The following is a 25,996-nucleotide window of genomic DNA, read 5'->3' as shown; positions in this document are numbered from 1 at the left end:
AGACACACCAACAATATGCGATCACCGCATCTTTTTCTAAAGAGATGGAGAAAATGTCTGAAAACTTCTAAGCAAGGAGTTGAAGATCACACCACTTATCCAGCCAGAACCTGATTGTTTTACCATCACCCACCACTAATTGAGTACAGTTAAAGAACTGATCTTTATACTTCATGATGTCAGCCCAAATTCTAGACTTTTTGCCCTTCTTAGGAAACTTAGTAGACCAACCAAACTCCTCAATACCGTAGATGGCACCAATAATACGTCTCCACAGTGCGTTTTCCTCATGACAGAACCTCCACAACCATTTCATAAGGAGAGTTGTATTCTTCTGACGAAGAGAGCCAATCCCAAGGTATTGTAGGTAAAGAAGCCTAGTTCCAATTGACAAGATGGGTAGTAGGGTTGCACAAACTACCATCCCAGATAAAATCTCTGATAATCTTCTCTAATCGATTAATAGCACTAATGGGGGCTTGCATAAGAGAGAAAAGGTAGCAGCAAGGGAGATTGTTGAGGATAGACTGAGCTAAGGTCAACCTTCCTCCTTTAGAGAGGGAAATTCCTTTCCACTCATCCACCTTCATTTTAAACTTCTCCTCGATGGAGTTCCAAACTTCCTTAGCGTTGTGTTTTCCTCCCATAGGAAACCCTAAGTACATGAATGGGTGGGTCTCCTTTTTACACCCCACGGATGCGACAAGGAGATTCACTTCCTCACTTTCCACGTTAATACCAATAATAGAGGTTTTAGATGTGTTTAGAGACAATCCCGAGCCCAAGAGAAAGATATTGACAATGGTCCACCAAGTCACCAAGTTACCCTCCTCCCAAGAGCAAAACAGGAGAGTATTATCTGCATATTGGAGATGGGTTATGTAGAAAGTGGAGTGTAAAACTCTTAGGTTTAAGAGAGAATTAGAATGTTCTATTCGTTCGCCAAAGATATGAATATATACAAGTGTACAAAGCATAGAAAGGGAAAATATCACAAAATATTTACAAGAATGGAAAACCCTAACAATAGAACTATAACACTCCCCCTCAAGTTGGAGCATATATGTTAATCATACCCAACTTGTTTCATAGATAACCTATACGTCTTCCATCCAATCTTTCGTGAAGATATCTCCTATTTGTTCTCTAGTCTTCACATATCTTGTAGATACCAACCCTTATTGATTTTTTTCACGTACAAAATGGCAATCAACTTCAATATGTTTAGTCCTTTCATGAAATATTGGATTAGACGCAATATGAAGTACTGCTTGATTATCACACCACAACTTTGTGGGTGTGGTGATTTCAAATCCCAACTCAACAAGAAGATATATCCAAATCAATTCACACATAGACTGTGCCATTGCTCTATATTTTGATTCCGCACTTGAACGTGACACCACATTTTGCTTCTTACTCTTCCAAGAAATCAAATTACCACCAACAAAAACACAATACCCTGAGGTTGATCTTTTGTCTTCTTTAGATCCTACCCAATCGGCGTCTGAGAAACATTCAATATTAGTATGACCATAATCCATATATAATAAACCATGCCCAGGAGCAGCCTTCAGATAACAAAGAATTTATTCCAATGCAGCCCAATGATCAACTGTAGAGCATGACATGTACTGACTCACAATACTTACTGAATAGGCTATGTCGGGTCGAGTCATTGTAAGGTAATTAAGTTTTCCCACTAACCTCCTATAACTTTCAGGATCTTTTAGCAATTCTCCATCTTTTGTGAGCTGTAAGTTGGGCATCATTGAGGTACTACATGGTTTAGCCCCTAGCTTTCCTGTTTCAGTCAACAAGTCAAGTAAATATTTTCTCTGTGATAATAGTATTCCTTTCTTGCTTCTTATTACCTCAATTCCTAAGAAGTATTTCAACATGCCTAAATCTTTTATATGGAATTGACTATGAAGAAAGGTCTTTAGAGTCTGGATACCTAAAGCATCATCACTATTAATCACAATATCATCCACATATACGACTAACAAGATGACACCACCCTCAGATTTCTTAAAAAAGACCGAATGATCTGACGTGCTCTTCCGCATTCCAAAGCTTTCAATCACCTAACTAAATTTACCAAACCAAGCTCGTGGGCTTTGCTTTAATCCATACAAGGATTTACGAAGGTGACACACCGTTCCATTCTCCCCCTGAGCAACAAATCTTAGTGGTTGCTCTATATACACCTCTTCTTGAAAATCACCATGAAGAAATGCATTTTTAATATCAAGCTGATGTAAAGGCCAATGATTGATGAAGCTAATGAAATAAACAACCTCACAGATGCCATTTTTGCTACAGGAGAAAAAGTATCAGCATAGTCAAGGCCATAAGTTTGTGCGTAGCCTTTCGCTACAAGGCGCGCTTTTAACCAAGCAATAGAACCATCAGGATTGACTTTAACTGCAGACACCCATTTGCAACCGATAGCCTTCTTTCCTGCAGGGAGAGAAACTAAATCCCAAGTACAATTATCATCTAAAGAAGTCATCTCCTCCATCATTGCGGCACACTAACCAGGATGAGACAAAGCCTCATGAACAGTTTTAGGGATGGATACAGACTCTAAGGATGCAATGAATGAACATGTGGAAGGTGACAAATGGTTATATGAAACAAAAGAGGAAATAGGATGAGCACATGTACGTTTACCTTTACGAAGAGCAATAGGAAGATCATCACTCGTTTCTGGATCCAATGACGAAGAAGACTCTAGTACAAGGCATGGAACTGAAGGAGGTTATCGTCAAGTATAGACCTTAACGATGGGTGGAAGAGTAGAGGTAGCCACAGGTAGAGATGAATCAGGAAGAAGATCAGAAAGAGAAATAATTGTGTAGACAAGGAAATCATCCTCTAATTCCTTATGCTCCCCCTAACTCTTATTCGAGGAGAAAGACGGTGATGAAAAAAATGAGGTATGTTCAAAAAACGTGACATTAGGAAAGATGAAATATTTATTTAGACTAGGACAATAACATTGAAACCCCTTTTGAACATGGGAATAACCAAGGAAAATACATTTTAAGGACTTTGGATCTAGCTTGATATGCTGAGGCCGAACATCCCGAACAAAGCAGGTACAACCAAATATTTTGGTGGAATGGGAAACAAATGTTGCTTGGGGCATAATGTACGAAAAGGTATCTCACCCTTAAGAATAGAAGAGGGCATGCGATTTATTAAGAAACAAGCTGTAGAAACAGCATCAACCCAAAAGGATTTTGGAACATGCATCTGAAACATCAAAGTTCTGGCTGTCTCAAGCAGATGACGATTCTTTCGTTCTGTAACCCCATTTTGAGATGGAGTATCGACACAAGAAGATTGATGAAGAATGCCATAGGCATCTAAATAAGACTTGAGTGTATGAGAGAAATATTCCTTAGCATTATCACTCCGTAGGATTTGAAGAGCATCACTAAACTGAGTTTGAATTTCAGCATGGAAGTTACGAAAATGAGAAAGTAACTCAGAACGTCTTTTCATTAAATATAACCACGTAACACGAGAATAGTCATTGAAAAATGTAACAAAATACCTAAAACCCTCCTTTGGACTCAACAGGACATGGACCCCAAACATCAGAATGGACTAATTCAAAAGGAGCACTATCTCGTTTATTAACTTGAGGATACAAACTCAAACGATGAAATTTAGCAAACTGACATGACTCACAATCTAAAGAAGATAAATGTTGAAGTTGTGGATGAAGATTCTTCAACACAGAGATAGACAGATGACCCAAACGACAATGCTCTTCAAAGGGAGACGACATGCTTGAGCATGTGATGGTCGTAGGTGTTTGTGGTTCAAAGATGTAAAGACCTCCAAATTCACGTCCTTTACCAATAGTCTGCTTCGTCGTAAGATCTTGAAATAAGCAATAACAAGGAAAAAAAGAGACACAACAATGAAGATCACGATTGAGTTACTGATTGAAATCAAATTAAACGAGAAATGTGGTAAATTTAAAACCGATGACAAAGAAATTGATTCAGTAAGATGTATGGTTTCTGATCCTAAAACAGGAGTGGAGGTTCCATAAGCTATAGTGACATTAGGTGAAAGAGGTAGATGTACAAAGGTTAGAGAATAAACTGGGGTTACCTGTCATATGGTTTGTAGTGCCAGAGTCAACGACCCATTTTGACGTGGAGGAAAGAAGACATTTAAAAATGTTACCTGTCTCTGTGATGGTCGTAATGGGAGTAGAAGATGATGCCCTCAATGGTTCTTGATACTGCTGAAATTTAGGAAACTCCTCTGTAGAAATCGTAATTGACTTGTCAAGATTATCAGGAGTAGAGGCGACATGTGCAGAGGGTGATGGCATCCTCTGACCCTTATTCATCAATCTTCTGCATTCACGCTTCGTCTGACTAGGTTTATGACAATAATAACAAACAACACCTCCTAGATTTGATCTTTGATTATTGGGATGACCTTTGGAGCTATTTGATTCAACCCCTTTTATTACCTCTATAATCATTTGTGCGCCCAATCAAAGCACTACTAGAATCAGATGACGTAATTGCTTGTGTCTTCTCGGTACGAAGTATTCGAGTGTAAGCTTCTTCCAATGATGAGATATTTGAGCTTGACAACACTTGATATTTGGCCATCTCATATTTAGGTGCAAAACCTACTAAAAAGCTCATGATATACAACTTTTCACGTTGAGCCATTAGAACTTTTGGATCCGTGCTGATTGGCATCAAGGCATTGAATTTCGCACATGTATTTTTAACCTCAATAAAGTAGCTTGTAAGAGATTTTTCTCCTTGATCAGGTTGATATAGAGTCTTACAAACATAAAACGCTCTATTAATATTCTCTTTCCCTGAATAAAGGAAATCTAAATATTTCAATAGTTCCTTGACTGATTTGCAGTGATTTACTAGTTCAACGATTTCACGGTCAATAGAATTCTTGATTTGTAGAAGCATTCTTGAATCGTCCCACACCAAATCTTTTTATTAGCATCAATCGGTGGCTCTTCTGTGATGTGATCATCCATCTCCATACTCATAATAAAGAGGCGAACATTTGATCTCCATGAATAGTAGTTGGATCCATTCAACTAGTGTGTGTTCAGTTACTTTTGATACCATAGGAACAATCTCAGACATGACTACTGGTTTCTTATCAGCCATTACTTCAAAAAATAGACACCGGACAATAGAGAATCAAACCCTAATTTACCGAAGAGATGTCTTTACAAGCAGTGAGTATATCTATATATCCTAAACAAACATATTACCAAGAAGAGTCAACAAAGCTGAGGAAACCTACAGAAGACGAACCAAAACAGATGGCGCACGTGCCTACACGCACCGGCGCGTGGACCGACGGCAGAATGGAACAAGCGGCGTGTGAGCCTCACGCACTGGTCAGATGGAATCTAGACTTTGGGGTTTTGTAGATTGGCGGTTGGGCTCCTCGACGGACTAGGAAGTGTCCAAAAACTAGTTTTTTTTTTCCTTCCCCCGGCGACGGAGGCGGCTAATGACGGCAAATGAACCAAAGACGGCGACCGTAAGCAAAAGTGTAAACTCCCCTCTCCACAAAACCCTAAACGTATCACAAACGGGTTCTAAATTCTCAAATCCTAAGGTTCACAAAACCCCAAGTTTGTTTAGAGAGCTCTGATACCATGTAAAACTCTTAGGGGCCGTTTGGTTGGCAGGCTTTCTACATGGGAATTGGCATAGGTATCCAATTCCCATGTTTGTTTCACAGTTTTCACCTATTTGCCTGGGAATAAGCTATTCCCAAACATTCTCATTTCCCACATATAGGTGTTTTCTATTCCCTTAAAAAACTATGGGTTTTCTCATTTCCCACATATAACTTCATTTTCAATAATAGTAATTTATTACTTTATTGTTTTTTTAATAATCAAGTAATTTATGGAGATTAATTTTAATTTGATAATTCATTATGAACATATAATTATCACTGGTTATTTATAAGAAGTTAATTATTTATTGTGATTATTTTTTATTACTCCGTTCATTATAGACATATCATATTTACAAAATACTTTTTAGTATTCTTTATTAATATATAATATTTTTATCTCATTTTCTTCACCTTTTATATAATATATTGTCCATTTAAATATATTTTCTTATATTATTTAATTAAAAGTAAAATTACTAATGTTGAACTTGATTAATAATAAAAATGATTAAGTGTTAGATTATAATTAGTATGACGTTCATAAAATGAATTAATTGATTAATTTTAATTATAAAATTATTAAAATATTTATAGTTATAATTAAAATATTGAACATTTATAATTATAATTATTATCTTCAAATATTTATAATTGAAATTATTATTGATTCATAATTAATTATTTTTTTTATTGAAATATTGAATATTATTTATTCTTTAAATTATTAATCTATTACAATTATAATAAGATTTTCATGCTTAATTTCATAAATTAAACACAAATACAATTTTTGGTCACAAAATTCTAATAGCATTCCCATGCACAACCAAACATAGTTATTCTTGATTCCCAATAATTTTATTCCCAGACATCCTTAATTCCTGGGTATTGAGAAAACCTCAATCCAAACGGCCCCTTAGGTTTGAGAGAGAATCAGAATGCTCTATTCATTCACCAAAGATATGAATATATACAAGTGTACAGAGCATAGAAAAGGAAAATATCACAAAAGATTTACAAGAATGGAAAACCCTAACAATAGAATTATAACATGGAGGAATAGAAATATTAATATCATTTTTCTTATTAAATATGTGCAGATTAGGTCTTTTTATATAGGAGGAAGACCTTTTACAAATATGGAAAGAATAAAGACAATAAAGGAAAAATAAATATTCATATACAAATATAGAAATTCCAATAGGTTAACTCATAGAGCAAGTTACCAAAAGAGAAGCCTCTAATGACCTTCGTTTCATTGCAATAATGCACCAAACAACTCAAGGCATCCCCCACGATTGTGAAAAGAAAAGGAGCGAGGGGTCTCCTTGTCTTAAACCCCTTTTAGCAAGGATCTTACCCCTTGGTCTACTATTAACAATAATGGAGAAGTTGGTCGTGGACAGACAGCCCCAAGCCCATTTTCTCCATCTCTTACTAAAACTTTTGAGTTTGAGAATAACATCAAGAAAAGCCCAGTGCACTTTGTCATTAGCCTTTTTCCAGGTCTAGTTTTAAGAGAGCACCTTTCTTCCCACAACAGTTCCACTCATCCACAGCTTCAGAAGCAATAAGAATAGCATCTAGAATTTGGCGGCCTTCGACAAAGGCCATCTGAGACTCAAAGACAATGGAGGTAGGGCTCTCTTCAATCTATTAGCATGGACCTTGGAGATGATCTTATAAAGAGAGGTCACAAGACTAATGGGTTTGAAGTTGCTAACCCTAGTGGTTTTTTTCTTTTTGGGGATGAGGCAAATATACGTCTCATTGCAGCGCTTATTGATGATACCGTTTTCAAAAAATCTCTTGGAACACCTTAACAATATCGGGCTTCAAAATGTTCCAAGATTTTTTATAAAGCTCCCCTGTCATGCCATCGGGACCTAGAGACTTGAGATTCCCCAAATCAAAAACTGCATCTCGAATCTCCTTTTCTTCAAAAGGGACTTCCAAGGACAGAGAGGCAGTGGTGCTAAAGGGTCTCCAATCTAGCCCTTCAAAAGTGAAGGGATGGAGAATTTTAGCACCATAAAGGTTTGTGTAAAAGTATAAGATTTCATCCACTATCTCGTCCTCATTAAGGAAAACCCGACCTTCTCTATTTTCTAAAGCATAAATGAAGTTCTTACTTTTCCGAGCGGAGACCTGTCTATGAAAGAAATTCGATCCTCACCCTCTTGAAGCCACTGAATTTTACTTTTCTAGGCCCAAATCCTTTGTTCTTTTACAATAGTCTTAAGATGAGAAACTTTACAATCGCCTCTCTCTTTAATAGCAGCATCAGAGAGCAAACCAAAGTCGTCTATAGAATCAAAAGCAGAGATCTTCTCTAACAAACAGACGCTCTGCCTCTGCTTTGTTTTATAGCTTCCTCTTTGGTGATCGAAAAAGTTCTGTCAAGATGAGATTCTATCAAACAGATGACTCTCCCTCTGCTTTCTTTATCAAATTCGCATGTGAACGTCTTGTTTTCTATTCTTCTTGAAAATTTTCAAGCAGTTGCCATTGGCAGCACCCCAACGACTCAGTTCACTCTCATGAAAGGTCTTTTGATAACCCCACTTTGGTGAGGATTCAGACTTCTAACCTTTCAGTCGAGAATATATGCTTTAACCAGTTGAGTTGTTCCCTTATATGGAAATTAACAAACTAGTAGTGTAAAATCTATGACAAATAAACTCAAATATGACTTTGAATTCCAAACTAAACAAACCTAACATGAGAGCGGAATGCCTTTCAAAATATTTGGTTCATAGGCACGTCGTCACTCTCATAGAATTGAAAACCACTTGCCATATCCATCTTTTTCAGGGGAGTGTAGCCTAGTTAATGAAGATAAAGAAATAAAGAGAGATAATAATATATGATAAATAATTGAAATTAGGAAAGAAAGTATGTTTATGTTCCTCTTGCTTTGATTATGGTTATGGCATACATTTTCCTAGACACGAAATGCTTTAATTGAAAATAGAAAAATGCTAAATAGGGGAGAAGACTCTCAACCCATATTAAGGAAGTTAGCTTAAAAAACCTTCCAATTTGTTCTTGGAGATGTCGAGAAGATGAGTGCTATGCACTTGGACAAAAGTTGTAACGCAGCTATTAAACATGGCTTATTGTTACATGTCATATATAAATGTCAGTAAAATATTAGGTAAATTTTATACGAATGCAATTACAAAAGTTAAATGGTCATGTTCATAAATTATAGCTGGAAATTCCATTATCATAATTATCATTAACGGTCCCAACAATAAAAATATTATTAGAAAGCAAGGGAAAAGGTTTACTACAGTACCAACTTTCAACAGTAGGAAATCTGACTTGATGCTTTTAAGAGGAATTCTATGAGGTCTTCCATTTTCATATTCATTAGAACTTGTCGGTTAAAATATATAAGCCAGCTGAAATTTGAGTAATTTCTTTCTCAAGAAAAAGTTAGTGTTCAAATTTCTTTCAATTGTATGGGTTCACTTGATCCAGTTATGGTTTACTGTATTTCTTAGCTGAGACTACTTTGTAAAACAGGACTGTTCATGTTGTACTCTAATTGCCGAGAAGTTCGCTCAAATTTCACCCGAGATTCTGGCTGGGAAAGGATTCAGTAGACTTTTGGTACTTATTACTCTTGACAACTACTTTTGACTTCATCCATGCATATGTACTTTGAAGGGTTGGATGAAAAATTTTGGGGAGAGCTGTTTTCTTAAATGTACAATGCCCATCAACATTAGATACAAAGCTGATCCCCTAGCTAGTTCCGCATGCACTATACACTTACCTCAACCTCAACTTTTAAATATTTGTCTTCTCATGGTGTTATCCTACATTCCCTAATCCCTGGTATTATGGAAGTTCATACAATGCACACATTTTATTTCCGTACATGAAACAGGAATTGGAGAGTGAAAATCATGCTCCCATATTCCATTTCACATTGATTACAAAAGTAATTAATGAATGGAAATAATTCCCAGGACCCACCAAAATTTCTAACCATTCTCGTTGATTCATTCCTCTTGAAAAGGAAAACAATGTCTTTTCCATTCCCATTTTAGCAAGTCCCATACTTTATTGATTAGTGTTTTTCTGCTTTCTCTGTGTGGTCCCAGATTAATTGAATTTGATATGCATTTGAAGTATTAGTAAACAATATCATTTGTTGTCTTCTCCATTCAAATTCCAATTCCAAAAAAAAAAAAAAAGAAAAATTGTTATATACAATATTTGACGTTTCATTTCTATTCAGACAATTTAGCATTCTTCTTTATTCCCATTCCCATTTAATAGATGGTGTCTTAGTTCTGCCCCTCTAAACGTTTGTATGATCGTGAAGCATAAACAACTATGCAGAATTTAAAAAACTTCCAACAATTTTTAAATTTATTTATAACTTGGCTTCAACTTTAGAAGTATTACATGGTTAGACATCTTTCTTCCCTTAAAGTTTTCCTGCTTGATATACTTAATGTTAGCTTCTGAGTTGATCATTTTCCTAGTTCCATAGGTTTCTCGTTTTCTGTCTTTTAAAACCTAACTCTTTTGTTGTGTTTTCCTTTCCTTGCAGCTTGCTGGAATTCTATTAGATTCAGGAAACCTAACTAGCCCAAATTGTACGCCCAAAGATAAGTACATGGCTACATTGTTGATTAACGGTGCTGGTCGATTTGGATGCAATGGTTTTTATCAGATACGTATGTCTATATTTCTGCTCTTTCCAATCTTTATGGTTCAAATACCAAATTATTATTACTTGTGTCTCATTCTTGTTCTTCTAATATCATCTAAGGATTATTTATTTATTATTATTATTATTAATTTTTGTGTATCTACAGTGAAATACAAGATGTACAATGTGTCCAGCCATGGAGTAATTGATATAGTGCTGAAGGATTTCAAGAAGTGGACAAAAGGTGGGGACTTGACATTTAGTTTGTCATTGTCTTGTATATTTACTTAGGTCCTCTAATGCCGTTCAATCTCTTCAAACTTTGATGAAAAATTTAAATTTCATTTCATGCAATTCATTTTTCTTTTTCGCAGAAGGGACCAAACCCTCTTAGGTTATAGTTTTCCTATCTGTCAAATTCTCTCGATACAAAACTAGCATTAATGATTAGGTGCTGAGTACTCGGGAGTGAACTATGTTCCTTTTCATAATATCTAATTAGGGTGAGAAATTATATGGGACCTCAGGGTCTAGTAGTAGGAACTTCAAATTATATCTCCTACTTCTGATCGAGGGAGACATCAAAGAACTATTGGGCAAAGACTCGCATATCCTCACCTTCCTCAATTGTCAAAGAGGCAATCAATAATTAAAACTAGTCTTGCCACCGCACCATGCTTTGGGCATTTCCTCTGTGCCAAACCTGACTCTATTTTGATCCCAGTTACTAAAGTAGCGAAGAACATACGATGTCATTATATTCAATGAAAAAATCACGTACCTTGCTTGATACAATGATATTTGTAGTCTGGAGACTTGAAGAATAAATAAATATAAAGACTGTCGTTAAACCAACAATTTGCTTTTGTATCGGCGACCAGTTTATGCAAATCTTTCATGCCTACTTTCGTGGAACTATTTTGTAAGTATGTAAATGTGTTATTTAGTGGATGTTAAATTTCATGTTTTTAGTACTAATAATTTGCTATAAGTATTGATACTTTAATCTGCACAGTGACCACTGACCTGTCTAGATGCTTCAATTCAAGTTAAAAAGTATCTTTACCTGATTCATAGTTCTTTCTGGAATTTTTACTCCAGGATCTTTGGACAATTCTGGAAAGAGATTGACGAAACTAGATCTTGGGATGAGTTCCATTGGAATATCAATTACTCAATTTCTTTCACTGGAAGTTAACTCGACTCAAGACATAAAAAACTTTCTACGTAAGTATTTGAAATTTGAATAAGATTTCATTATTACACTTCTGTTTGTCTTTTTCTGGTTTGAAGCATAATGATAAAAGAGAAGTTTTATTTAAGAATCAGGGAATAGAAAACCCTAAAGTTCAAGTTTCCTCTTTACCAAAGATAAAACTACCCTTTATAACCTAGAATGGATGCGGACACATGACATGGGCACAGTAAACAAAAGAAGACAAGCTATACAACAGTTGAAAATCAAGGATCTACGTAGTTGTTATGGTGCCATGACTAACATTAACGCCTACCAAGAAAGTTCCAGAATAATTCTAAGTGATATTACAACTTTTAAATGCTTTAGATTCAAAATTTAACTAGTGGTAGGTGTAAAACTCTTAGGTTTGAGAGAGAATCAGAATACTCTATTCATTCACCAAAGATATGAATATATACAAGTGTACAAAGCATAGAAAAGGAAAATATAACAAGATATCTACAATAATGAAAAACCCTAACAATAGAACTATAACACTCCCCCTCAAGTTGGAGCATATATGTTAATCATGCCCAACTTATTACATAGATAATCTATACGTGTTCCATTCAATGCCTTCGTGAAGATATCTCTTATTATTCTCCAGTCTTCACATATTCTGTAGATATCAATCCTTGTTGAATTTTCTCATGTACAAAATTGCAATCAACTTCAATATGTTTAGTCTTTTCATGAAATACTGGATTAGACACAATGTAAAGTGCTACTTGATTATCACACCATAACTTTTTCGGTGTGGTGATTTCAAATCCCAACTCAACAAGAAGTTGATATATCCAAATCAATTCACACACAGACTGTGTCATTGCTCTATATTCTGATTCTGTACTTGAAAGTGACACCACATTTTGCTTTTTACTCTTCCAAGAAATCAAATTACCACCAACAAAAATACCCCTGAAGTTGATCTTCTATCTTCTTTAGATCGTACCCAATCGGCGTATGAGAAACATTAAATATTAGTATGACCATAATCCTTATATAATAAACCACGTCCGGGAGTAGCTTTTAAATAACACAGAATCTGTTCCAATGCAACTGTAGGATATGACATGTATTGACTCACAATAGTCACTGAATAGGCTATGTTGGGACGAGTCACTGTAAGGTAATTAAGTTTTCCCACTAACCTCCTATATCTTTCAGGATCTTTTAGCAATTCTCCATCTTTTGTGAGCCGTAAGTTGGGCATCATTGGAGTACTACATGGCTTAGTCCCTAGCTTCTCCGTTTCAGTCAACAAGTCAAGTACATATTTTCTCTGTGATAATAGTATTCCTTTCTTGCTTCTTATCACCTAAATTCCTAAGAAGTATTTCAACATGCCCAAATCTTTTATATGGAATTGACTATGAAGAAAGGTCTTTAGGGACTGGATACCTAAAGCATCAACGCCAGAAATCACAATATCATCCACATATATGACTAACAAGATGACACCACCCTCGGATCTCTTAAAAAAGATCGAATGATCTGATGTGCTCTTCCGTATTCTTAAGCTATTTACCAAACCAAGCCTGTGGACTCTGCTTTAACCCATACAAAAATTTACGAAGGCGACACACCGTTCCATTCTTCCCCTAAGCAACAAACCCTGGTGGTTGCTCCACATATACCTCTTCTTGAAGATCACCTAAGTACAAGAAACTAAATCACAAATACAATTATCATCTAAGGCAGTCATCTCCTCCACCATTGCAGCACACCAACCAGGATGAGACAATGCTTCATGAACAATTTTAGGGATGGATACAGACTCGAAGGATGCAATGAATGAACATGTGGAAGACGACAAATGGTTATATGAAACAAAAGAGGAAATAGGATGAGCACATGTACGTTTACCTTTACGAAGAGCAATAGGAAGATCATCACTCGTTTCTGGATTCAATGACAAAGAAGACTCTGGTATCGAGCATGGAACCGAAGAAGATGAAGAAGTCTCTGGAACAAAACATGGAACTGAAGGAGGTTGTCATTAAGTATAGACCTTAACAATGAGTGGAAGAGTAGAAGTAGCCATATGTAGAGATGAATCAAGAAGAGGATCGAAAGGAGAAATAACTGTGTAGACAAGGAAATCATCCTCTAATTCCTTATGCTCCCCCTGACTCTTATTCAAAGAGAAATAAGGCGATGAAAAAAATGAGGAATGTTAAAAAAACGTGACATCAGGAGAGATGAAATATTTATTTAGACTAGGACAATAACACCGATACCCCTTTTGAACACGAGAATAACCAAGGAAAATATATTTTAAGGACTTTGGATCCAACTTGGTATGTTGAGATCGAACATCCCGAACAAAGCAGGTACAACCAAATATTTTGGGTAGAATGGGAAACAAATGTTGCTTGGAGCATAAAGTACGAAAAGGTATCTCACTCTTAAGAATGCAAGAAGGCATGCAATTTATTAAGAAACAAGCTGTGGAAACAGCATCGGCCCAAAAGGATTGTGGAACATGCATATGAAACATTAAGGCTCTGGCTGTCTCAAGGAAGTGACGATTCTTTCGTTCTGCAACCCCATTTTGAGATGGAGTATTGACACAAAAAGATTGATGAAGAATGCAATGGGCATCTAAATAAGACTTGAGTGCATGAGAGAAACATTCCTTAGCATTATCGCTCCGTAGAATCTTAAGAGCACCACTAAACTGAGTTCGAATTTCAGCATGGAAGTTACGAAAATGAGAAAGTAACTCAGAACGATTTTTCATTAAATATAACCACGTAACACAAGAATAGTTATCGACAAATGTAACAAAATACCTAAACCCTCCTTTGTACTCAATAGGACATGGACCCCAAACATCAGAATGGACTAATTCAAAAGGAGCACTAGTTCGTTTATTGACTCGAGGATACAAACTCAAACGATGAAATTTATCAAATTGACATGACTCACAATCTAAAGAAGACAAATGTTGAAGTTGTGGATGGAGACTCTTCAACACAGAGATAGACAGATGACCCAAATGACAATGCTCTTCAAAGGGAGACGACATGCTAGAGCATGTGATGGCTATAGGTGTTTGTGATTCAAAGATGTAAAGACCTCCAAATTCACGCCCTTTACCAATAGTCTGCTTTGTTGAAAGATCCTGAAATAAGCAACAACCAAGAAAAAAGGAGACACAACAATGAAGATCATGAGTGAGTTTACTGACCGAAATCAAATTAAACGAGAAATGTGGTAAATTTAAAACTGATAACAAAAAAATTGATTCAGTAAGATGCACGGTTCCCGATCCTAAAACAGGAGTGGAGGTTCCATCAACTATAGTGACATTAGGTGAAGAGGTAGATGTACAAAGGTTAGAGAATAAACTGGGGTTACCTGTCATATGGTTTGTAGTGCCAGAGTCAATGACCCATTTTGACGTAGAGGAAAGAAGGCATTTAGAGATGTTACCTGTCTCTGCGATGGCCGTAATGTGAGTAGAAGATGATGCCCTCAATGACTCATGATAATGTTGAAATTTAGCAAACTCCTTTGTAGAAATCGTAATTGACTTGTCAAGATTATCAGGAGTAGAATCGACATGTGCAAATGGCACCCTCTGACCCTTATTCATCAATCTTCTGCATTCACATTTTGTATGGCCAGGTTTATGATAGTAATAGCAAACAACACATCTTAGATTTTATCTTTGGTTATTGGGATGACCTTTAGAGCTATTTGATTCAACCTCCTTATTACCTCTATAATCATTAAGCACTACTAGAATCAGATGACATAGTTGCTTGTGTCTTCTCTGTATGAAGTATTCAAATATAAGGTTCTTCCAACGATGAGATATTTAAGCTTGCCAACACTTGATCTTTGACCATCTCATACTTAGATGCAAGACCTACTAAAAAACTCATGATAAACAATTTTTCACGTTGAGCCATTAAAACCTTTGGATCCGTGCTGATTGGCATCAAGGCATTGAATTCGCACATGTATTTTTAACCTCCATAAAGTAGCTTGTAAGAGATTTTTCTCCTTGATCAGGTTGATATAGACCCTTACAAACATCAAACACTCTATTAACATTCTCTTTCCTAGAATAAAGAAAATCCAAATATTCCAATAGTTCCTTGACTGATTCACAGTGGTTTACTAGTTCAACGATTTCATGGTCAATAGAATTCTTGATTTGTAGAAGCATTCTTGAATCATCCCGCCACCAATTTTTTTTATTAGCATCAATCGGTGGCTCTTCCGTGATGTGATCATCCATCTCCATGCTCCTAATAAAGTGACGAACATTTGATCTCCATGAATAGTAATTGAATCCATTCAACTTATGTTAAGTTACTTTTGACACCATAGGAACCATCTCAGACATGACTATTGGTTTCTTATTGTAAAACTCTTAGGTTTGAGAAAGAATTTGAATGCTCTATTCATTCACCAAAGATATGAATATATACAAGTGTACAAAGCATAGAAAAGGAAAATATCACAAAATATTTACAAGAATGGAAAATCCTAATTATAGAATTATAACACTCCCCCTCAAGTTGGAGCATATATGTTTTATCATGCCCAACTTATTACATAGATAATCTATACATCTTCCATCCAATGCTTTCGTGAAGATATCTCTTAATTGTTCTTCAATCTTCACATATCCTGTAGATACCAACCCTTATTAAATTTTCTCACGTACAAAATGGCAATCAACTTCAATATGTTTAGTCCTTTCATGAAATACTGGATTAGACGCAATATGAAGTGCTGCTTGATTATCACACCACAACTTTGTCGGTGTGGTGATTTCAAATCCCAACTCAACAAGAAGTTCATATATCCAAATCAATTCACACACAGATTGTGCCATTGCTCTATATTCTGATTCTGCACTTGAACATGACACCACATTTTGCTTCTTACTTTTCCAAGAAATCAAATTACCACCAACAAAAACACAATACCCTGAGGTTGATCTTCTGTCTTCTTTAGATCCTACCCAATCGGCGTCTGAGAAACATTCAATATTAGTATGACCATAATCCATATATAATAAACCACGCCCAGGAGCAGCCTTCAGATAACAAAGAATTTATTCCAATGCAGCCCAATGATAAACTGTAGAGCATGACATGTACTGACTCACAATACTTACTGAATAGGCTATGTCGGGTCGAGTCATTGTAAGGTAATTAAGTTTTCCCACTAACCTCCTATAACTTTCAGGATCTTTTAGCAATTCTCCATCTTTTGTGAGCTGTAAGTTGGGCATCATTGAGGTACTACATGGTTTAGCCCCTAGCTTTCCTGTTTCAGTCAACAAGTCAAGTAAATATTTTCTCTGTGATAATAGTATTCCTTTCTTGCTTCTTATTACCTCAATTCCTAAGAAGTATTTCAACATGCCTAAATCTTTTATATGGAATTGACTATGAAGAAAGGTCTTTAAAGTCTGGATACCTAAAGCATCATCACTATTAATCACAATATCATCCACATATACGACTAACAAGATGACACCACCCTCAGATCTCTTAAAAAAGACCGAATGATCTGACGTGCTCTTCTGCATTCCAAAGCTTTCAATCACCTAACTAAATTTACCAAACCAAGCTCGTGGGCTTTGCTTTAATCCATACAAGGATTTACGAAGGTGACACACCGTTCCATTCTCCCCCTGAGCAACAAATCTTAGTGGTTGCTCCATATACACCTCTTCTTGAAAATCACCATGAAGAAAGCATTTTTAATATCAAGCTGATGTAAAAGCCAATGATTGATGAAGCTAATGAAATAAACAACCTCACAGATGCCATTTTTGCTACAGGAGAAAAAGTATCAGCATAGTCAACGCCATAAGTTTGTGCGTAGCCTTTCGCTACAAGGCGCGCTTTTAACCAAGCAATAGAACCATCAGGATTGACTTTAACTGCAGACACCCATTTGCAACCGATAGCCTTTTTTCCTGCAGGGAGAGAAACTAAATCCCAAGTACAATTATCATCTAAGGCAGTCATCTCCTCCACCATTGCGGCACACCAACCAGGATGAGACAAAGCTTCATGAACAATTTTCGGGATGGATACATACTCTAAGGATGCAATGAATGAACATGTGGAAGGTGACAAATGGTTATATGAAACAAAAGAGGAAATAGGATGAGCACAAGTACATTTACCTTTACGAAGAGCAATAGGAAAATCATCACCCGTTTCTGGATCCAATGACGAAGAAGACTCTGGTACAAGGCATGGAACTGGAGGAGGTTGTCGTTGAGTATAGATCTTAACGATGGGAGGAAGAGATGAATCAGGAAGAGTAGAGGTAGCCACAGGAAGAGATGAATCAAGAAGAGGATAGGAAAGAGAAATAACTGTGTAGACAAGGAAATCATCCTCTAATTCCTTATGCTCCCCCTGACTCTTATTCGAAAAGAAAGACGGTAATGAAAAAATAGGGTATGTTAAAAAAACGTGATATCAGGAGAGACTAAATATTTATTAAGACTAGGAAAATAACACCGATAACCCTTTTGGACACGGGAATAACCAAAAAAAATACATTTTAAGGACTTTGGATCCAACTTGGTATGCTGAGGCCGAACATCCCGAACAAAGCAGGTATAACCAAATATTCTGGGTTGAATGGGAAACAAATGTTGCTTGGGGCATAAAGTACGAAAAGGTATCTCACCCTTAAGAATGAAAGAGGACATGCGATTTATTAAGAAACAAGCTGTGGAAACAGCATCAACCCAAAAGGATTTTGGAACATGCATCTGAAACATCAAAGCTCTGGCTATCTCAAGGAGATGACGATTCTTTCGTTCTGCAACCCCATTTTGAGATGGAGTATCAACACAAGAAGATTGATGAAGAATGCCATGGGCATTTAAATAAGACTTGAGTGTGTGAGAGAAATATTCCTTAGCATTATCACTCCGTAGGATTTTAAGAATACCACTAAACTGAGTTTGAATTTCGGCTGGAAGTTACGAAAATGAGAAAGTAACTCAGAACGAGTTTTCATTAAATATAACCATGTAACACGAGAATAGTCATCGAAAAATGTAACAAAATACCTAAACCCTCCTTTGGACTCAACAGGACAGGGACCCCAAACATCAGAATGGACTAATTCAAAAGGAGCACTAGCTCGTTTATTGACTCGAGGATACAAACTCAAACGATGAAATTTAACAAACTGACATGACTCACAATTGAAAGAAGACAAATATTGAAGTTGTAGACGAAGACTCTTCAACATAGAGATAGACGGATGACCCAAACGACAATGCTCTTCAAAGGGAGACGACACGCTAGAGCATGTGATGGCCGTAGGTGTTTGTGGTTCAAAGATGTAAAGACCTCCAACTTCCCGCCCTTTACCAATAGTCTGTTTTATCGTAAGATCTTAAAATAAGCAATAACCAGAAAAAAAGGAGACACAACAATGAAGATCACGAGTGAGTTTACTGATTGAAATAAAATTAAACGAGAAATTTAGTAAATTTAAAACTGATGACAAAGAAATTGTTTCAGTGAGATGAACGGTTCCTGATCCTAAAATAGGAGTGGAGGTTCCATCAGCTATAGTAACATTAGGTGAAGAGGTAGATGTACAAAAGGTAGAGAATAAACTGGGGTTACCTGACATATGGTCTGTAGCGCCAGAGTCAATGACCCATTTTGACGTGGAGGAAAGAAGGCATTTAGAAATGTTACTTGTCTCTGCGATGGTCGTAATGGGAGTAGAAGATGATGCCCTCAATGACTCTTGATACTACTGAAATTTAGCAAACCCCCTTGCAAAAATCGTAATTGACTTGTCAAGATTATCAGGAGTAGAGGCGACATGTGCAGAGGGTGATGGCATCCTCTGACCCTTATTCAGTAATCTTCTACATTCATGTTTCGTATGGCCAGGTTTATGACAATAATAGCAAACAACACCTCTTGGATTTGATCTCCATGAAATAGTAGTTAGATCCATTCAACTTGTGTTCAGTTACTTTTGACACCATAGGAACAATTTCAGATATTACCGGTTTCTTATCAGCCATTATCTCAAAAAGTAGACACCGGACAACAAAGAATCAAACCCTAATTTACCGAAGAGATGTCTACACAAGTAATGAGTATATCTATATATCCCAAATAAACACACCACCAAGAAGAGCCAACAACACTGAGGAAACCTCACTGAAGACGAACGAAAAACGGCGGCGCATGCGCCTACACGCGCCGGCACGTGGACGGACAGCAGGCTGGAACAGATGGCAACGGGACTTTGGGGGTTTTGTAGATCGGCGGCTGGGTTTCTCTTTGGAATGGGCAATGTCGAAAAAAACAGCCTTTTTTTTTTCCTGGCGACGACGGCTGATGACTGCGGTGGTGGCGACTAATGACGGCGAACGAACCGAAGACGGCAACTGTGAGTAAACTCACCTCTCCACAAAACCCTAAACGTATCACAAATGGGTTCTAAATTCTCAAACCCTAAGGTTCACAAAAACCCTAAGTTTATTTAGAGAGCTCTGATACCATGTAAAACTCTTAGGTTTGAGAAAGAATCTGAATGCTCTATCATTCACCAAAGATATGAATATATACAAGTGTATAAAGCACAGAAAAGGAAAATATCACAAAATATTTACAAGAATGGAAAATCCTAATTATAGAATTATAACACTTATCAACCATTATAAATATCGGACAGAAGAGAATCAAACCCTAATTTACCGAAAAAATATTTTTTTTTCTTCAATGAACCACAAATAATGAGTATATAGTCCAAACAAACACATCATCAAGAAGAGTCAACAAAACCGAGGAAACCCATAGAAGATGAACCAAAACAGGTGGCTCACGCACCTACACGCGCCGATGCGTGGATTGACGACAGAAGGGAAAAGTGGCGTGTAAGCCTCACACGCTGGTCAGATGGATCCCGGACTTTGGGGTTCTGTAGATTGGCAGTTAGGCTCCTCGACGGATTGGGCGGTGTCGAAAAACTACCTTCTTTTTTTGTTCCGACGGCGGTGGCGGCAGCAAACAAACCGAAGATGGCGGCTATGAGCAAAAGTGTAAACTCACCCCTCCACAAAACCCTAGATGTAATACAAATGGGTTCTAAATTCTAAAACCCTAAGGTTCACAAAACCCTAATTTTGTTTAGAGGGCTCTGATACCATATAAAACTCTTAGGTTTGAGAGAGAATCAAAATACTCTATTCATTCACCAAATATATGAATACATACAAGTGTACAAAGCATAGAAAAGGAAAATATAATAAGATATTTTTAATAATGGAAAACCCTTACCATAGAATTATAACATTAGGTATCCAATGTATGTTGGATATGCATATATTATTTAGATTGACATGCATGACTCTCAAGGGCTGCAGGCACCCTTGTGAAAAAACTGCTTTGCTATCTCTGTTCGCCCAGACCATATTTTCTGTTTACTGGACTTCGAAGAAAATTCCCGAAGCCATTTTGATAGAATGGCTAGTAGCAACTAGCGACCATGTTAGTAGTCTTAAAAAGTCGAGTCGTTACATCTCCCATCAAAGTAGGAGCTAAGCTATAGCCTTCATCTAGTTGCCAAGTTGCCTTACCACTTTGCTACCAGGATCCTCCTGTTCACTCTTTAAAGGGACCCGGAAAGTCATCTACAAGCTGAAGGATCTATTCTCAAGAAGAATCAAGATCAAAGTGGGAATGGAAGCTTCCACTAGTTCTTGTGAGAGTTTCTTGGATTGGTGAGGTTTCTCTTGCATCGACCTCGAATATTTATGCTTTGGCCAATGGAAAAGCTTTCTATTCAAGGCACTTGAAATTTTGCTTCCCATAGTTGGAATCTCGGAGATTGAAATTTAAAGGAACTTTTTGGACGATGAAATTCTAGAATGGGTTTCTCTTTTCTTGATTCTCTCTTCTTTTACATTCAAGGAACATCAAGACAAATGGTTGGTTCATAGATACAATCACACAACTTTTCTTGCCGTTCTGTTTTCATGGACACTTCTCTTTTTTCCCTTATAGAAAACAAATATTTCACAAATCTATACAAGAAATCTTATTAAAGAAAGTTATAAAAAGGGTCTGCAATTTGCTTTTAGATCACTAAGACTAATGAGTGAGTGGAGTAAAATTTACACCAAAAAAAAACCAGGACAAACGTAGAGACTTCGAAACTCTGAAAAAGTAGGGGTGAAGTTGTTGATGCTGTTTTCTCTTTCAAGCCATTTCAACCTAAAGAAGCCTCTAATATTGGAGTTGTAGAAGCTTCTTTTCCTTCTTGAAAGGGTGACCAATCAAAAGGGAATTTTAGTAAGGACTTCATATCACCTCAGAGGGCTATTTGAAGGTTGCTTGTAAACAAGGATGGTTTATTTCTCCTTTGCGGCATCCTTCTTCCAGAAACATAGCAAATCTTGCAACGGTGAAGATTATGAGGAAAAATCTGTGTATGTTGATGCCTCCATGACCTCCTTTGATATTTGGGCTTGTCAACTTCCATATTGCGACTGATAAAATCATAATAGAGGGAATGTAGCATGAAGGAGCCCGATGGATTCATCATCCATATTAAACATCCTTAACTGTCTAGAGAAATACCTCCGTTAGCAAATGTGACAAAGATGCCTATTCTTTAATTCCTTCCTCTTTGTGATGTCTTCTGAAGTTTAGAACCCAACTTTTCTCCAAGGGTCTCCAAACTTAATTAAATATGCTTCTTTTTCAGTTTGAGAGATAGTAGAGCTTTGGAATTTTGATTGGAGGCGTACACTGTTCAACCATCTATCTTGTCAAAATGGGGTGGAGAATCCAAATCCATGCTTATGAGTGAACCTAGGTTTTCATGGAAATTGTCAACAAAGTCAGCATGGAAAATCCTTCTCTTCTTGGTTTGGTGTGTCAAGTTCACTATCCACCCAAAGAAAGACTTTTTTTTTTTTTTTTTTTGGGAGAACTTGACATCATTCTGTAGAGACCCCATAGCCCTAAGCTGCTTGAAGGATTCAAGCACCTTATACCAGTAAAAGAACCTGTGATGTAGTAATAGGTACAATATGAAACCGGGATACATGAACCACGTTTATTAGATGAAGACTAGAAAAAACCTGAGAGCCTTAAAAAGGACAAACAGGATTAACGAGACTAGTGTTGTTTTGTCTGCTTTAACACTTACGTTGAAAATGTTCTCTTTTATTATGTTGGACATTGTTAACCCTCCAATAGTGAATGTACGTTAGAAGAGGCATAAAGGGAAATGTATCTGCTAAAAGTTAGTTAGTATGGTCGACACTTGTATATAAAGTAGTAAAGATGTAATAGTGAGGTGGAGAGGGCGAGAAGTTGGCCTCCTAGAATTAATAGCAAGCCAGGATTATATAAATTGATCCATGTGAGGAATAGAGAACATTGGTGTTAGTTCCCATCACATCTGACACTCGTGATCTTTTGCATCCAATGGATAAATAAACCTTAGATTGCAATAGCTCCTTTTGGAAATCAGCCTTCAGCCTGACATCTTTCTAGATGTTGATTTATTAACATCGTTCTAACAACTTTTATTGTTTCTTTTTCAGGTGTAGAGAAACTTCAGCTTCTTGTAATTGTTTCTGGATACTACGATGCACGGAAAAACTTCAAGGTTGAAATAGATAGGCCTTTAGTCAAACTATGGGATACGGATAAATTTCAAATTTAATCCTTATGCTCTTTTCTATCTCCCCACTCCTTGTGATTCCTTTCTGCCTATCTTTCTATCTAATTGTTTAGTTTCTAATTACCTTCAATCTAGTTAGCCGTGTTTAAATTCTACAATTACACTGTTGGCATTGCATTCTGTTTCGACTTGTGAGATGAGTAACGGAAGAATTTAGATGGAATGGACTAGATTGAAAACAAAATGGAAATAAAATATAATCAAAAGGTTTAGGTGTCTTTCTATTATATGCATGTGTCTAGAATTTAGAGCTCGTTATTTCTTTCTCCGTTACCATGACCCAACCTCTCTCTTCTGTCTTATCTCCCATTTTCTCCTTTCTTTTTTTTTTTTGGTTGTCCTTTATCATATCTTTAACTTGACAAATCAATTAAACTAAAATTTTTCCTTCATTAGAATGGCTGTATATTTAAACCAACATTCAAGGATAACTGTGCTTTGTTCTATGTTTCCAGTTTTGAGAAACTTGCATTACTAACTGATTTTATGTTGCTACTTCTTCCCTCCTATTTCTATCTACCGTGCATATCGCGTAATTAAGAGGGAGATCCTAGCCGTCGCTGATTCTTTGGAGCTTATGCAGAAGCTGATCGTCTTTTTAAATACTGATACCTCCCAGTCACAACTACCCCTGAAAGTTCTTCATCAGACAGGTAATTTTTCTTCTTCTTCTTCATCATCCTGGAAAAGTATTTGCAGGATAACATCAACAGGTGGCGCAGCTGATAGCTTCTAGCATCAGTCCGTTGAATTATTTATGCCTTTTCACTTGACATACCATTGAAATGCGTACTTTTTCATGGTTGCCATGCAGGTCTCACGGATGAAATTAGAGCATTTGAGATTAATAAGATTGCATCAAGGAGGACTATCGAACGCATATTGGAAGAATTTTGTCAGAAATGCTAATCTGAGTGGCACAGATACGCAAAGCTACTTATCAACTTCCTTTTTTAAGCGTAATTTAATTTAATTGTGCCTTTCGCATAAATTTTACAGTAGATTTTGATCGTTGATGTAAGTGGAATTGGCATATGAAAAACCAATAGTGGAGTTTAAATGAGATTGTATGGATTATTTAGATGGTAACATACAACTGTAATGGTCAAAGAGTGAAAGAAGAAAGAAAAGAGTGGTCACACATAGATAAAGAGAGGGTAGTGTCAAGTTTAGAGATAAGTATTCTAGTAAAAGAGAGAATGTGATGAGAAAAGGTTGGATCAAACTTTATTAACAAAGGCATGATATATGCGCAAGCCTCCCTTCCATCTGCCACCCCAGATTTCATAAAGGCCAAAGTACAGGGTGGTGTCCTCAGCTGAGCTTGGAATATTGATCTCGAAATTGCTGGGAAAGTTGACAGCCTTCGTTTTGAGATCCCTGGTATTGAAATAAAGCCTCTTCCAAGCGTAGGATCCTGACTCTCCAACCTTAGCCATCAGGAACACTGGACTGTTATCCCACCCAAACGCATCAGGCTTTAGGCCGACTTTGAACCCAATCCTATATTTGCTCCCTGCTTTTGCCCCCTTGTATATTGCTTTTACTTCAAGCCATGTCACTTTGATTGCTTCTGCATAGCTCTCTTCCCTAATTGCAATTCATTCATTCCAATTTCATTCATATATATATCCCATTCATATATATAATTACAAGGCATGGTGGGTGCTTACTCTATGTTTCCCTTCTCAATTTCCCACTGAGTGTCATCGGAGCCCCATGCTATTTTCAGGTCTCGTGGTGGTATAATTACATTCTCATGTTCATCTTTCTCCTGCCATCATTTTATATCATATCATATATAAATGTCTTTCCATTACTCACTGATTGAGTTTCATGCAAAGTAAAAACATTAGAATTTCAGAACCCCCCGCCCCACCCCCCCCCCCCCCCCCAAAAAAATAAATAAATAAAACAGAGACGTACACTTGGAGCCGTATATTTCTTTTTCTTCTCAGCTTGTCCTCCTCCTCCACTCATTGATTGTAAGCTTCTTTTGTTTCTTTCTCCTGCTCGAACCAATGTCAAACTCTTAGTTTCTCATTCTCACCACCTCCTTCCATATATATATATATATATAAATATATAGGTCTTTTTAAAAGGAATATAATCGGTTTATTATCAGACAAGTATGAAAGTTTTTTAACTAAATCTTTTTATTTACAACACAACACAAACGCATCAAGCAACCCCAATCTCTAACTTTTACTTATTCCTGTCTTCATCTTCATACAGAATATGTCACTTTCATTTCGGATGAAGTATTCATATTCTTTAAGCTGGTTACCAATTTAGTCTGTAAAATTTTGAAAATGTCTAGAAAATATCCTCTGCTAACTTTTTTTTAAAAAGACCGAACGGTGGGTAATTATGGTGCCCAATATCTGCCTTGTATATTTATTAATAAAAATATGAGTTTAGTTCAATAGTTAATACATTTATACATTTTTTAAGAGGTCGTAAGTTTGAATTCTCTAAAAATATCCGATAATGATAATAACAATACTAAATGAAAATATGGTAGAATTTTAAGAATTTGTATTTTGAAAAGATAATCAGTAGTTGTATTGTAAAGGGTATTGCGGCCTCTGATTGTGAATAAAATATCAGGCCGTTTTTTTCGGAACATGTTATCAATTGAGCATATAATCACA

General features: G+C 36.6%; 2 protein-coding genes across 3 annotated transcripts in view; one reads left to right on the top strand and one right to left on the bottom strand.

Moving 5' to 3' along the window:
* The window catches only part of LOC120069934 (uncharacterized), a 30,869-nt gene extending 6,438 nt beyond the window's left edge, over positions 1-24,431 (top strand). For both annotated transcript variants that reach the window (XM_090311624.1, XM_090311625.1), the window contains exons 7-13: positions 9,241-9,327; positions 10,280-10,406; positions 10,548-10,625; positions 11,483-11,608; positions 23,203-23,267; positions 23,884-23,995; positions 24,157-24,431. In XM_090311624.1, the coding sequence (XP_090167750.1) occupies positions 9,241-9,327; positions 10,280-10,406; positions 10,548-10,625; positions 11,483-11,608; positions 23,203-23,267; positions 23,884-23,995; positions 24,157-24,251 (690 nt within the window). In that variant the 3' untranslated portion in view covers positions 24,252-24,431. The remainder of the gene's footprint in view (positions 1-9,240; positions 9,328-10,279; positions 10,407-10,547; positions 10,626-11,482; positions 11,609-23,202; positions 23,268-23,883; positions 23,996-24,156) is intronic.
* On the bottom strand, positions 24,392-25,557 carry LOC120069794 (protein PHLOEM PROTEIN 2-LIKE A9-like). Its single transcript, XM_039021607.2, has 3 exons — positions 25,269-25,557; positions 25,016-25,116; positions 24,392-24,932 (listed from the first exon to the last, which is right to left on the bottom strand). Exons 1-3 carry the CDS (start codon positions 25,320-25,322, stop codon positions 24,563-24,565), a joined length of 525 nt encoding a protein of 174 aa, XP_038877535.1. The 5' UTR covers positions 25,323-25,557; the 3' UTR covers positions 24,392-24,562.
* Positions 25,558-25,996: the final 439 nt, after the last annotated feature.

This window comes from Benincasa hispida, chromosome 3, assembly GCF_027475165.1.
Source record: "Benincasa hispida cultivar pf3 chromosome 3, pf3_genome.v1.1, whole genome shotgun sequence".
Classification (NCBI taxonomy): domain Eukaryota; kingdom Viridiplantae; phylum Streptophyta; class Magnoliopsida; order Cucurbitales; family Cucurbitaceae; genus Benincasa; species Benincasa hispida.
This window is presented reverse-complemented; position numbering and strand designations above follow the sequence as displayed.

Bases quoted from the DNA above. Each gene is read 5' to 3' on its own strand.
- LOC120069794 (XM_039021607.2), bottom strand. From the start codon at position 25,322: ATGAGTGGAGGAGGAGGACAAGCTGAGAAGAAAAAGAAATATACGGCT. The intron at 25,117-25,268 runs GTACGTCTCTGT...AAATGATGGCAG, and splicing joins AGAAATATACGGCTCCAAGT to GAGAAAGATGAACATGAGAA. The intron at 24,933-25,015 runs GTAAGCACCCAC...AATTGCAATTAG, and splicing joins ATTGAGAAGGGAAACATAGA to GGAAGAGAGCTATGCAGAAG.